Source organism: Schistocerca americana, chromosome 6 (assembly GCF_021461395.2).
Source record: "Schistocerca americana isolate TAMUIC-IGC-003095 chromosome 6, iqSchAmer2.1, whole genome shotgun sequence".
In the NCBI taxonomy this organism is placed as follows: domain Eukaryota; kingdom Metazoa; phylum Arthropoda; class Insecta; order Orthoptera; family Acrididae; genus Schistocerca; species Schistocerca americana.
The window spans coordinates 539,242,647-539,258,315 of NC_060124.1; the positions used below are offsets into that span (position 1 = coordinate 539,242,647).

At 41.0% G+C, this 15,669-nt stretch overlaps 1 protein-coding gene across 1 annotated transcript in view; it reads left to right on the forward strand.

Moving 5' to 3' along the window:
* The window catches only part of LOC124619433 (medium-chain acyl-CoA ligase ACSF2, mitochondrial-like), a 227,936-nt gene that overhangs the window by 182,801 nt on the left and 29,466 nt on the right, over window positions 1-15,669 (forward strand). Inside the window, exons 8-9 of the mRNA XM_047145809.1 lie at window positions 6,418-6,589; window positions 8,724-8,831. Of these exons, the coding sequence (XP_047001765.1) occupies window positions 6,418-6,589; window positions 8,724-8,831 (280 nt within the window). The remainder of the gene's footprint in view (window positions 1-6,417; window positions 6,590-8,723; window positions 8,832-15,669) is intronic.

Genomic DNA, 15,669 nt, shown 5'->3' on the forward strand with positions numbered 1-15,669 from the left:
TATGTGCTAGCAGTGTTTGCTTCCTTACACAAACACACACAAATAGATTTTTGACATTAACAGGGTTCAGCAAAATGCATATATGTTATGTGTAAAATACCAAATGAAGACATTATCTTTATTTTTCAAGCAGGATAATGGAAGCTACATGATCATTTTCATCTGACTGAGCATCTCTCGTAGCGATGACACAGGCTTTGGTACCTTTACTGCTGCCTTCCTTATCATCTGATAAAGAAATTACAATATTTTGTATGGACTATACCCTTACACTTCCTTCTGTATTTGACCTTGTACTCTCTTTCCACATGTGGTTTGGCATGTTCTTCCAAATTTGTGATGTTATTTGTGTGACAGCATCATTTACCAGCCCCCCCCCCCCCCCCTCCACCTCTCTCTTTCAACATAAATGTTTTATTTCGCACTGTGACATCTGCTTTTAGTTACGCCCGGACAAGTTTGATGGCAGTTGTATGGTGCAAGACGTGTAACTTTATGGCCACGGTTTTCTGTTAATGTATCAAGTACATACTGCATCTTCTGAGGCTTGTACCATTTCACTAATTCCAGGTGTTCCAATTTTTGCACATTTTGTTCAAAGTCTGTTTTATTATCTCCCAACCAGCTGACTATTTTGTCTCTCCTAGCAGCAGCTGTTGGTGTGTTATTTAACTGTACAGAATGGTACAGTTCGTTATCCATTACAAAAACACTACCAAAACTGACATTTGCTAGCAGATGAGTAATGAACCAGTCTTTAAACGTATCTGCATTTATTTTCCTGTGGTAATCAAAATTTTTTTTGACTGAAACATTATCATAGCACCAGGCACAAACCTGTTCATAGAGCCAGCATGAACAATAATTAGTCGCCCTCCCTTGCCTATTGGTCCATTCTTAGTTCCGTTGCACATGTCATTCTTCCATGTGATGTATCGTGTACAATGCACGTTGACCTATCTTTTGTCAATCCATATTACATTCTGCAGATTTATTGCTAGCAGCAGGAAATGACATTTCCATGGCACAATGTCTCTGCATTCCTCTAGCATCTTTCTTCCTGAGAATTTTTCAACTGGAAGTCAATTTTCTTTAAAACAATGGAGAGACTCGTTCTGCCTGTGAACAAACCACTGTCTGACATTGCAGCCATCAACTTTATAAATGTTGCCTACTCCTTCCTGCTGTAGTATGAATGTATGTGTTGCGTGATAGCACTTTCGTCAAAGTTGTCTGTTTCAGTCACACGATAAAAAAGTCTTCTTGACTTTCTGAGCAATTCAGTAACAAGACTCTCAGCTGAATTGGCAGCCTCTTTATTATATATGACTGTCTTCACCCATGTCAATCATTTAACTCACTGGTGTCAGAGGTCCACTATTTTCCCTTTCCTTTTCAAAGTAAACATGCAGTCTTCATATAAATAAGCATCCTTGAGATGTAAGCGTATCTCCATTTCCAAAAGTCCTCTTCTCTGCACTGCAGAAAGCCATTTTCCAGTCAAATGGTGAGAAACCACAGAATTAGTGGAATGCACTTGTATACACACAAACCTGAATGAAGCACGTGGTTCCAATGACTAAGAGTGTGTTGCCCACCACTGTAGCTACAATGGGGCATTGCCATGGTAACATAAACAAAATCTCATTATCCAACTGGCCGTCAAGGACAAGTGAAGTGCATGAACCAAGGAAATTTAAACTGTTGGAGCTCTTCTCTTGCAGTACAGAGTATAGGTGATTCATTGTGCTTTAATCAGGTTTTTTTTTTTTCTTATGGCACACAATTTTTGATGCTGTGTGTTAAGAATCTCTAAAAGTTTGCTTTCTGTGGTGATATTGTTTGAGTAGTGTTTGCTTTCTGTGGTGATATCATTTTGAGTAGTGGGTCAGTTAAGATAATTACGTTAAGATTCCTGAAACATACGATGAACTGAGCTATATTTTTCTTTGAGATCATTCATTAGTGCTGTAGCACACATGCATAGGTTGTTTACTCTTAGTGGCATTTTCTAAGGTATTTGTAGCTTTTATCAAATAGAACTGTGTTTGTTATTTACATTATGTTCTGATAAATGGTGCAGATACATGGGGCATTCAGTAAGTAATGAAACACATTTCTTTCTTGGCCAGTTTCAGTTGAAAAAATGCAGAATCTGTTGTGGGACATTGTGGAATATTCCTTCTTCAGCCCCTGTAGTTTCATGAAGTTCCAATAGCTGGCGGCACTATAAGTAGCTTTCAAAATATCTGTAACGGAGGTGCATTTCAAACAGAGAGCTGTCATTGAGTTTCTTTTAACAGAAAACCAGAGCATCACAGATATTTATAGGTGCTTGCAGAATGTCTATGGAGACCCAGCAGTGAAAAAAAGCATGGTGTCATTGGGTGAGGCGCCTGTCATCATTGCAACAAGCTTGCACAGACCTCTCTGATCTCTCACATGGCGGCCAGTGGCACACAGCTGTGACTCCTGCTCATTTGAGGTGATCAATATATCAAAAATAATCACCTCGCTGCACAAATGGATGCCCCTGTTAGTAGTGCTGGCACACTTGTCCACCAGTTGGGGTTCTCGCTGGGTTCCTCAGCACCTAACAGAAGAGCATAATGAGCTATGACCATCGGTGTGGAGTTGCTTGCACATTACAAGGCTGATCATGACAATTTTTTGTCAAACATCATCAAAGGTGATAAAATATGCTACACCACCTCCTCTCTGAAAAAAAAAAAAAAGATTCAAAACTACACACTTAGCCAGTGAAGTCATTGTGATGGTGTTCCGCCATTTTGAAAGGGTTATTCTGTTTGATGTCCACCCTCATGGAGCAATGATCAACTCATTGTGCTACACTGAGGAAATTGAAGAAATGACTTCAACATGTTCATCACCTCAAAAATGCAAACAAACTTCTCCTCCATGACAATGCAAGACCTCACACAAGTCTGTGCACCATAGAGGAGCTCACAAAATTTTATTGCACTTTTCTTTCTCATCCACCCTACAGCCCGGAACTCTCATTTTCCAACTTCTATCTGTGTGGCCCAATGAAGGATGCACCTCACGGGATGCAGTATGTGGATGATTGGGCAGATTATTGATGCAGCAAGATGTCGCTTCTGACCTCAGCCAGTAGAATGCACCAAGCAGGCATGCAGGCCCTCCCAGTGAGGTGGCATAAGACTGTTGCATTGAACAGGGATTATGCTGAATAATCAGGTTTTGTAGCTAAAAGAGTGGGAATAATGTGGTGTTTTTGAATCCTGTGTAAAATCAACCTACTTTCAGAAAAAAAAGTGTTGCATTACTTATTGAATGCCTATCATATGTTAGAGTAGCTACCATTAGCAACAGTCAAAGTGTGCTATTATTGAAAGAGAGGACAGAATTTTTTAATTAATATCTAGCCAGTGTGCTGATTCTTCTGGAATACCTGGAAAACATGGAATTCTCGTGAATTACATTTTACCTGGAAAAATAAGGGGAATCTTAGATAAAATATTTAATATTTCAAAGTATGTTAATTATATGAATATTACTCCACATGAATTGTTGATGTTTAAAAACTGCTGTTAGACTACTGCTTATGGCCAGCCAAGAGGAAATGAAAGCCATTAGTGTGAGATGTCTGCAATCTCCCCCCCCCCCCCCCCCCCCACCTCTCCTCCTTCCCCCCCCCTCCCCCCTCTTCTTATGACACCATCTTGCTCCTGATATCTGAAATTCTCAGGGAAATTTTTCAAGTTTGAGTCTGCAATCCCCCCCCCCCTCTCCTCCTTCCCCCCCCCCCTCCCCCCTCTTCTTATGACACCATCTTGCTCCTGATATCTGAAATTCTCAGGGAAATTTTTCAAGTTTGAGTAGCCTTCGTTTATGGACTACATCAGTATGTCTGCAAACTGTTAATAGTGTTGGACTGACTTAGTCCGTAGGCTTTCTTTGGTGTGAATGTATGTGTTCTGACATATAGGCCTAGTGGCCAGAACATCTATTTCTTTTGTTCTGTGTAGTACAGACTTGTTCCTGAAATACATGATGTCAGGAATTGAGGACTTACAGATGATGGAATCTGTCTGGAATATGTCTAAAATCTGGAATGTGTTGAAGGTTGGGGTATATTCTTCTTTGTTAAAATGGAATTAAGGAAAAGTTAAAGGAGTGAGTAGGAATACAATCTGGGAAAGTGATGAGAGGAGTTTATTGGAGTGGAACCCATTGCTCAGTGATGTCAGGTTTATGTTGTTTTTTATTTTATTTTATTTTTTGTTGATGAGTGAGGTGTTGGTCTTAATCTTTTGTGGGATTTTTTAAAAAATAATTTTTATGAAGATAAAAGTCAAACAGCGAGATGTGACTTGCAGGCAACATATCTTACCCACATTGTGGCCAGTCAAAGTAGATGATAAAATAGGTAGAGTTGAGGCTGGTGAGGATGTCACTGGTGGATTTATATCTGGTGCTCCTATTGAAAGATGCGGCTCAAATTCTGTTTGTGCTGGTATGATATTGTGGCATATGTTGATGGTGCAGTGGCAAAAGGTGGGTGAGTTTTGTGGTTGTGAAAATGTTGGGTTGAGGAGTGCAGCAGCCGTATTAGTGACAGGATGGTTGCGAAGTAACAGGAGGGGGTAATGAATATGGGGTGATGTTAATCTGAATATAAGAAAGCAATAGAGATGCAGCTGTTGCAATGGTAACTTGGGGATGGATATTATTGACAAAAGTGTCAAGCAACATGGTGGGGAGGAGGTTTGGGTACAGCAACAGCAGATGACGCAGCCAGATTTCGTATGTGGTGAAGATGGCTCACTGAAGACATAGGGTGATTAGGAAAGATGACATGAGCAAAGAATGTTGGCAAAATGTAGATCAACAGGGGGAGTAGAAATCATGAAGAATGATCTTATGAGTAGCCTGTTGTATTCACTTAATGATGAATTAACCACTGAAAGTCTCAGATAAGCTGCATTTTGTCTTTGTTCCTTTGATACTGGTATTGCACAGGCTTAGTTTAACAAATGTGGATGAATAAATGTGACACAATGTACTGTTGGGAGTGATATCATGAATTACAAATTGAAACAACTCTCAGCCTGATGTTCAAAACAGGGAAATGTTCTACATATTGCATTTTATGATACTGTGATGGGTAATGTATTTCTTTCTGATCATTGAGACTAGCAATATCAGTTACTGTAATTGATTTTTACATCTACATAGTTAATATTACTATCACATCATTTACTGTAGTGAACTTTGCCTCAGTTCATTTGGATGGATACAGTAATGATGATGTATTCAACAGTTTTGGAAACATTCAACGTTAATGGTTTAGATCACTCACCCTGCATATATATTTACAGATGACCATGTGTCCTGCCATAGTGGAAGCAAATTTATGCCTGAAATACTTCTAAAATGATTCAAACAATGGAAAATCCAGGATGGAATGTAAGAATATTGTGAAAAGGAAAGCTGATACTCACCATATAGCAGTTGCCTGAGACTGCAGTCATGTGTGTGTGTGTGTGAGTTGCATTTGTGTGAGTGTGTATGGGTCAAAAGCTATATTTGTGACAGTCATTTTGTTGTGCCTATCTAAAATGATAGACAGTTTCTTGCCTAGACTGTACAAATTTTGAGGAATGGTAGTCTTCTTATTTGGACTGCCTTTCCTCATATGCAATACATGTCTTTTCAGCTTTATGCAAATATCTTTTAATAAATTCAACAATATTATGAAAAGGATGGATTGCTACTCACAGTATAGAGTTCACGTTGACTCACAGACAGGCACAATGAAAAGACTGCTGTACATTCGAGCTTTGTGCTGAAAGACTTTCTTCTGAAATAGAAGACTTACATACATTTACACAAGCACAACTCACACACACAAATACGTGATCAATGTCTCCAACTGCTCTGGCCCGACTGGAGAGGGAGGGATAGGAGGGTAAGGGTGGGGGAGGTGTAATGCTGGTTGTGGGATTGTGAAGGGACATTGTGGGGACAATACAGAACCACTAGGTCAGTTGGGATCTCAGGGAGGGTGGGGGCAGCAAAAGGGGGAGCACAGAAGGAGGAAAGTGGAGGAGGGGGAAAAAGACTAGTGCATGTGTGGGCAGAGCAGAAGACTGTGTAGTGCTGGAGTGAGGCCAGGGAAGGGGATAGGTAAGGAGGAGAGGGACTAGCAAGGATTGAGGCCATGGTGAGTTCCCATAAGTGCAGTTAAGACAAGGTGGTGTTGGTAGAAAGGATCCAGATGGCGCACACAGTGAAGCAATCATTGATAACTTGTTATCTTTGGCAACTGAAAGTTATTGTTTTTATTTTCCAGAATGTGTATATCTGATGATATGAAGCTTTTCCAGAGTGTTTCTGTTAATTAATGGCATGTTCTCCTTTATGTGTTTTCAGATGTACAGCAGTGTATGGCACGCCCACTATGTATGTGGACCTAGTGTCACTGATTGAGTCTGGCGACGTGAGTCGTTACAGCTCACTGCAGTTTGCACTCAACAGCGGTGCCCTCATCACAGAGCAGTTGTTCCGGCAGGTGCAGGAGAAGCTCAGCCTCAATAAAGTCTGTGTGAGTACTCCCCCTCCCCATCACCCCCCCCCCCTCCCCTTTGCACCCAGAAAGGGTAATATTCCCTCATGAAAATACCAACTTTGAATGTTCTACATTATTTGTTTATCTTGTTGTTGTTGTGGTCTTCAGTCCTGAGACTGGTTTGATGCAGCTCTCCATGCTACTCTATCCTGTGCAAGCTTCTTCATCTCCCAGTACCTACTGCAACCTACATCCTTCTGAATCTGCTTAGTGTATTGATCTCTTGGTCTCCCTACGATTTTTACCCTCCACGCTGCCCTCCAATGCTAAATTTGTGATCCCTTGATGCCTCAAAACATGTCCTACCAACCGATCCCTTCTTCTAGTCAAGTTGTGCCACAAACTTCTCTTCTCACCAATCCTATTCAATACCTCCTGATTAGTTACGTGATCTACCCACCTTATCTTCAGCATTCTTCTGTAGCACCACATTTCAAAAGCTTCTATTCTCTTCTTGTCCATACTGGTTATCGTCCATGTTTCACTTCCATACATGGCTACACTCCATACAAATACTTTCAGAAACGACTTCCTGACACTTAAATCTATACTCGATGTTAACAAATTTCTCTTCTTCAGAAACGATTTCCTTGCCATTGCCAGTCTACATTTTATATCCTCTCTACTTCGACCATCATCAGTTATTTTACTCCCTAAATAGCACAACTCCTTTACTACTTTAAGTGTCTCATTTCCTAATCTAATCCCCTCAGCATCACCCGATTTAATCTGACTACATTCCATTATCCTCGTTTTGCTTTTCTTGATGTTCATCTTATATCCTCCTTGCAAGACACTGTCCATTCCGTTCAACAGCTCTTCCAAGTCCTTTGCTGTCTCTGACAGAATTACAATGTCATCGGCGAACCTCAAAGTTTTTATTTCTTCTCCATGGATTTTAATACCTACTCCGAATTTTTCTTTTGTTTCCTTTACTGCTTGCTCAATATACAGATTGAATAACATTGGGGAGAGGCTACAACCCTGTCTCACTCCTTTCCCAACCACTGCTTCTCTTTCATGCCCGTCGACTCTTATAAGTGCCATCTGGTTTCTGTACAAATTGTAAATAGCCTTTCGCTCCCTGTATTTTACCCCTGCCACCTTCAGAATTTGAAAGAGAGTATTCCAGTTAACATTGTCGAAAGCTTTCTCTAAGTCTACAAATGCTAGAAACGTAGGTTTGCCTTTTCTTAATCTTTCTTCTAAGATAAGTCGTAAGGTTAGTATTGCCTCACGTGTTCCAACATTTCTACGGAATCCAAACTGATCTTCCCCGAGGTCCTCTTCTACCAGTTTTTCCATTCGTCTGTAAAGAATTCGCATTAGTATTTTGCAGCTGTGACTTATTAAACTGATAGTTCGGTAATTTTCACATCTGTCATCACCTGCTTTCTTTGGGATTGGAATTATTATATTCTTCTTGAAGTCTGTGGGTATTTCGCCTGTCTCATACATCTTGCTCACCAGATGGTAGAGTTTTGTCATGACTGGCTCTCCCAAGGCCATCAGTAGTTCTAATGGAATGTTGTCTACTCCCGGGGCCTTGTTTCGACTCAGGTCTTTCAGTGCTCTGTCAAACCCTTCACACAGTATCTTATCTCCCATTTCATCTTCATCTACATCCTCTTCCATTTCCATAATATTGTCCTCAAGTACATCGCCCTTGTGTAAACCCTCTATATACTCCTTCCACCTTTCTGCCTTCCCTTCTTTACTTAGAACTGGGTTGCCATCTGAGCTCTTGATATTCATACAAGTGGTTCTCTTCTCTCCAAAGGTCTCTTTAATTTTCCTGTAGGCAGTATCTATCTTACCCCTAGTGAGACAAGCCTCTACATCCTTACATTGTTTATCTTATGTACCAGTATTCAGTTGAAAAGACCATTACCAGACAGTAACTATCAAAGATATAAGAGAACATAAATGTATTTCTTTCAGTGCTACTTGAGTACAGCTAATTGTTCTACAAACAGGGAGTTCTGCTATCCTCTGGTTCTCTCTACTTGTTTCACCACATTTTAAAGTCATAATTCATATTGTACTGATTTTGTTGCTATCGATCCTGCTTGTCTGACTCTAAGTGTGACTGTCTATTTTCTCTTTGTAGTCTGTGTATGGACTTACAGAGACTAGTCCAGTGGTGTTCCAGTCATTGCAGTCTGAGTCACGAGATCACATGCTCACCACTGTGGGACATGTCTCTGAACACGTTGAGGTAAGCTGGTGTTTCATGTTGTAATTAATTTTTATTCCGAGTTTATCTGCAATGTTAGTTGGAACTTGTCATCAGCTACAATATCTTTCCCAAATTAAGTAATTTTTTTGTACACAGTGCTGATCAGCTTTTGGGTATTTGAGAAGTATTTAAGTATGCACTTTTTGTTGCAATGTTTTCTTGGTATAAGTAATCTGAGTATAGTATTAAAATTGTGCAAAATGCGTTGCTAAAATAAAGAATGAGTACAGCTGTGTAACCAAATGATGAATTTTAATCAATTTTCTGGTTTAGTACACATAATAGGTAGTGAGTACAGTTCCTTGTTGTCAGAGGGTACCTGCATAAAAAGATCTTGTGACTTTTTTGAGTGAGCTGTACGATTTCTTTTTAAGACAAAGCTGACTCCTTAAGAAGAAATTTATTGATATTTCAGAATGGTATACCTTAAACAGAGATGATGAAAGTCATTTGATAGCAGTATGCACACATACAAATGGCAGTTGTATCATGTACACAAGGTATAAAAGGACAGTGCATTGATGGAACAATCGTTTGAACTCAGGTGATTCATGTGAAAAGGTTTCTGATGTGATTATGACCACATGATGGGAATTAACAGACTCTGAACAAGGAATGGTAGTTAGAGCTAGATGCATGGGACATTCCATTTCAAAAATTGTCAGGGAATTCAGTATTCCATGACCGACAGTGTCAAGAATGTGCTGAGAATACCATGTCCAGCCATTACCTCTCACTACAGACAATGCTTAACTTAATAACCGAGAGCAGCAATGCTAACTGACAAATAACACTGCATGCAATAACCACCAAAATCAGTGTGGGGCATACAATGAATGTATCCATTAGGGTAGTGTGGTGATATTTGGCATTAGTGGGCTGTGGCAGCAGATGACCGATGCAAGTGCCTTTGCTAACAGCATGAGATCACCTGCAGTGCCTCTCCTGGGCTTGTGACCATGTTAGTTGGATCCTAAATGACTGGGGAACCATGTCAAGACCTGGACCCAAGTTGTCAACAAAGCACTGTGCAAGCTGGTTGTGGCTCCATAATAGTATGGGCTGTGTTTACATGCAATGGACTGGGTCATCTAGTCCAACTGACCCAATTATTGACTGGAAACGGTTATTTCTGGCTACTTGGAGACCATTTTCAGCCACTCACAGATTTTATGTTCCCAAACAACACTGGAATTTATTGGATGACAGTGTGCCATGTCACCAGGGCACAATTGTTTGCGATAGGTTTGAAGAACCTTCTGGATAATTTGAGTGAATGATTTGGCGAACCAGATTGCCCAACACGGAACATTATAAAGAGGTCTGTTCATGCCCAAATGCTGCACCAACAACACTTTTCACAATTATGCATGGCTATAGAAGCAGCAGGGCTCAGTGTTTCCGCAGGGGACTTCCAGTGACCGGTGACTTGTGAAGTACATGCTTCATCGGGTTGCTGCACTACACCAGTCAAAAGGAGGTCCAACATGATGTTAGGAGGTATCCCATGACTTTTGTCACCTCGGTATATTTAACTGATTAATGTAATAAATTTAATGAAATGAATCTAAAGCTGCTAGAAGATGGTTTGAATTTGATCAAAGCAAAGGCAGCCATTTCTGCATCCATCTCAAAAGTACCTTTGTAAAAACAAAGTTTAGATCAGAGACAGTTCTCCCTGTTCCAAATCTTTCCCTTGTGGAAACAAATGATAATAACATTCTTGTACATTACCAGCATTTTTTAGCACTTTACTAAAAGATTTCAGAATTTCCTTAACATCATCATTCCAGATTGGATGCTAGAACCTTCCTCAAGCCCAGAAGAACTATGAATTATCGCTACAGCAGGAGTAAATCTAAGGAGGCTAATGATTCTGAGACCCTTCCCGCTGCACCACGGTTCCTTGTGGTCTCATGTACTGAAGACGGTCAGTCCTTTGCCACGGTCAATCTGCTTATTATTCAGAAAGGTGTTGTTGCAATTGCCGGCCCTGTGAAATCCTGCTCTCGTTTACAGAACGGCACTTTGCTTTTGGAGACTGCTTCTGATTCTCAAGCACAACAACTGCTTGCTGCCTCGCTTCTCCATGGCTACCCTGTTCGTGTCAAGGCCCGTAGAACTTTGAATTCTTCCCAAGGTGTAATTTACACCAGGTTGCTCAACAGTCTAATTGAGGCCAAAATCCAGTCGTACCTCTCTGAACAAGGTGTCATTGCCGTCCATTGTGTCATGAAAAAGGTAGATTCCTCCTTTGTGCCCACCCGCACTCTTTTCCTCACCTTTGATAGAGTGGTGCTGCCATCCAAGATCAAAGCAGGCTATGAAATTACCCGGTCCACTCTTACATTCTGAACCCAATGCACTGCTACCAGTGTTATCATTTCAACCACACTAGAATGTCTTGTTGCCGCCTGACCTAATGTGTAACCTGTGGTAGGGATGCAAACGAGGGCGATTGTCTGCCTCCCTCTCCCCGCTGTATCAACTGCAATGGCGGCCATGCAGCATCCTCTCGGGATTGTCACATGTATCTTGATGAGTGGGCTGTCCAAGAGATTCAGATACTGGCTAGTTGCAAACCCTGAGTTCTCCTGTCTGGCACCTATAGTTCTGTTCCTGTAACCCCTCGCTCCATGTTGGATGTAGCCACTCAGACATGTGACCTCAAATTCAGCTCTGAGGTTGTGAAATCACCTAGTGCCAAGGTATCATCATCATCCCACCATCCAGCTGTGCAACAAACTGCCAAACTCTCGCCTCAAGGGGCGAAGTCACCAGCTACACAACCTGTGAAAGGACAGAAGGAGTACTCCTGTGTAGACTTCCTCTGTCTGTCCATCCAAACAACACCCGAGTCTTCCTCTAACTGGAAAGGCTCAAAGAAGTCCACCAAAGGCAAACGGTCTTTTCCTTTGTGAACTCGAAGATAATCTTCAACAGAGTCGCCCCCTGGTACCTTCGCCCGGCTGGCCTCCATATCACCGGTGCACACCTCCATCTGTTTTCCAGCGTTGGACTCCACAGACCGACCGTACAAGCAAGCTGATGCATCTGTGGATCCCATGGAGCGGGATCCTCCTGCTTCTGTGCCCTGTAGCAGTGACTTTACACTGGCTGTCACTCGGCCACCACCAAGTTGACACCCCTACATCTGTTCCTCATCATGACTGTCCTCCAGTGGAACATTCACAGCCTTCGGTCCCACAGAGAGGATTTATGGCTGCTGTTAGCATCACAGCATCCGCCTGTACTTTGCCTTCAGGAAACGAAATTGCACCCTCATGACCACTTTGAGCTTTCTCATTACTCACCAATTCATCTTGATCTTCCCGCTGAGGTCGGCATTCCATCTCATGGGGGCGTCATGCTGCTCATATGGGATGACATTCATAGTCAACCCTGACTACCCATTTTCAAGCTGTTGCAGTTTGACTTTTCCTTCACCACCTGACTTTTTCCCTCTGTAAAATTTATGTCCCTACATCATTCGATGTCACCAGGGCAGACTTTCTTCAACTTATTTGGCAGATACCTCCCCCACTTATGCTACTCGGTGACTTTAATGTGCATCATCCCCTTTTGGGTTCTCCCAGGACTTGTCAGAGAGGTGCCCTCTTGGTTGACATTAATCAACTGAACCTCTTCTGCCTTAACACTGCAGCACCCACTTCCCTTTCCAACTCCTCGCACACCTATTCCAATTTGGATGTATCCTGCACTGCCCAGCTTGCCCATCATCTTCAGTGGTCTGTTCTTTCTGACATCTAATCGAACGACCATTTCCCGTGTGCTATCAGTTTGCTGATTCCTACCCCATCCACGTGCATGCCCCAATGGCATCTTACTAAGGCTGACTGGCAGCTTTACTCTTCCCTGGTGACCTTCGAAGAACAAGATTTCCTCAGTTGTGATGCCCAGGTGGACTATCTCACAAACGTCACCCTTACTGCTTCAGAACGTTCCGTTCCTCACACTTCCTCTTTACCACATTTTGTCCCAGTCCTTTGGTGGACTGTGGCACACGTTGATGCAGTTTGCACACAGAGAAGTGCTCTCCACATTTTTAACTGTCATCCTACAATGGCAAACTGCATTCATTATAAACAGATGTGTGCAAAGTGTTGTCGTGTTCTTCGTGATAGCAAAAGAGCTTGCTTGATTTCATTCAGTAGTTGTTTTAACAGTTCCACTCCTTTCTCTGTTGTGTGGGCAAACCTCCATCATCTCTCTGAGATCAAGATCCATTCCCTAATTTCCAGCCTGACAGTAGCAGATGTTATTTTGAACCTTATCGCTATCTCCAACACCTTTAGGAAGAAGCTTTACTTCCTGCCATTGGAGGCAGAGCACAGTCCCAGATTGGGGAGGGACCATCCTGGCATTGCTATGAGTAATTTGGGGAAACCCTGGCAAACAAAAGTCTGGATGGGTAGATGAGTATGTATACTGCAGTCCTCCCAAGTGTAAGTCTTGTGTCTTACCACCCTACCATTGCGTTCAGGGCATAAGTAATGTAAATTACAAAAAAATCTTTTACGAAAGTCAAGTATGAAGAGGAATTCACACTGACAGATATAACTGAGGAACTGAATAGGATGCATAAAAAATTTATGTGCTAATAAGGACAAAAGAAAAAAGTGAATAAAGAAAAGGACACAATGGGTGATCAGTATTTACCTCTAGCAGGCAACATTCATTCTACTGCTGACAAAAATATTGAAACCAGAAAATACTACCATAGCTTTTAGAATTGGCATCTCCTTTCTTCAAGGAACAAAAAGGGGGATGGTTGGAAAGGAGGATAATCATTCAGATTCAGGTTCAGAGAAACCCACCTGATGTAGCCACAAGGGAATATGAAGAAGGAGAAGATGTCAGAGATTGTTGGAGGCCAGAGATAGTATATTGGCAACCACTGTGTTAGCTTCAGTTCAGAGATGATAGAAGAGCCAGAGTGAGAGTAGGCTGAGAAGTGGGAAGTGAAATGAATAATTTAATTAAGAAACAGGCAGAAAGGTAAAAGTGAGAGGAGAGGAAAAATCACACACAGATACGTAGATAAACAGACAGACAGACAGACAGACAGACAGAGAGAGATAATTATAAACAAGTAATTAAGTAAAGCCCGCCTGGCTAGTCATGCGGTCTAATGCACTGCTTCCTGAGCAGGAAGGCGTGCCACCGCCCGGTGGATTAGTGTCAAGCTCTGGTGTGCCAGCCAGCCTGTGGATGGTTTTTAAGGCAGTTTTCCATCTGCGTCGAGGATGACCAGTAGGTTTTCTTTTTACTGCTGAACCTGTCCTTCTAAAGTTTGACACCCACAGTTGAATGATTTTTCTATTCAGGACACGATCATCTCATCCAAGTTCGAATCGTCTCCGAAACTCTCACTGAGTACTAATCTCAGAATCACTGTTATGAATAAATTCCTCCACAACAAACGCACAATGCTCACCAAGCCACATCATGGTGCACACTGAAAATGGCATGTACATCACTTTCAAACAAAACACACTCAACATCAGTATCCTCACTACAACTGACATGCCGGCTACATCAAATGTGGGAGGTTTTATTGCCGGACCCTGTATATTTTTTGTATGTTATGGTAATTTGTTATATAATTTGAAGGCGTTGTACAATAAACACATTTCAATTTTATTTTTTCTGCCTAGATGCAGATTATAGTCATTGCTAGGTTCATAATCATGTACTAAACATGAAACATCCAGAATGACCTTTTCACTGTGCAGTGGAGTGTGCATTAATATGAAACTTCCTGGCAGATTAAAACTGTATGACAGACTGAGACTTAATTTCAGGACTCCTGCCTTTCTTGGGCCTGAGCTGCTCAAGCACAACTCATGACACATTCTTATAGCTTTACTTGTGCCAGTACCTACTAAGCAATTTTTAACATAGTAATCAGTATTTTTTTACATACGTAACACTCTGAAAATATATCCGTAAGGGACGATTAAGATTTTCAGCAATTTAAAAAGTCAACGAGCTGTGCTGCCACTTGTCATATTATATGTATTGACCTTTCTTGCAGTCTGAATATAACTCGGATATGTTTCCTATTCACTCCCCAAAAAATTTTTGCCAAAGCTAATGACAGAATGAATATAAGCAAAATATACTGATTTGATACATTAAATATCTCATAGTAATGTAAGAATTCAGAGAACAGAGCGTGCCGTAGAGCTTCTGTTACTTGTTATTTTTACATGCTCTTCCCAGTTTGACAGTCAAAGTACATTCCAAGAAAGCGTTGTGCTTTCCACACATTGAATGGATTCATTATTTATTTTGAGGTTATTATAATCTTTTTTTAATGTAGAAGTTCATGGCTATACTACACGTGACTTTATTGCATGTTGCCCACTTATATACACTGCTAATTGTTGTATCAGCTTTTTTTCTAAGTACTTCTGGTGTCTTGTGAGTGATCAGTATTTTAGAGTCATCTGCAAACAATCTTATTAACAGAATTTTCCATCGGTTCTTGGTAGAACAACATTAAAATAAATGAAAAGCACCAGTTTGCTTTTGTTATACAATATTATTGTATTGTAGAACAAAAGCAAACTGGTGCTTTTCATTTACTGCTAACAATCTTTTGGTCCATGCTCTCTAGTTCATGGGAAATCATTAATGTAAACTAGGAATAGTACTGGACCTGCCACACCTCCATTTATATATTTAGGTTCAGAACTATGTTATTTTTAAAAAAGAGCTACTTAAAGTACATGATTAATTAGAATTAACATATTTGTTTTTTCTTTATTCTAATTTTAGATCTGAAGAAAGT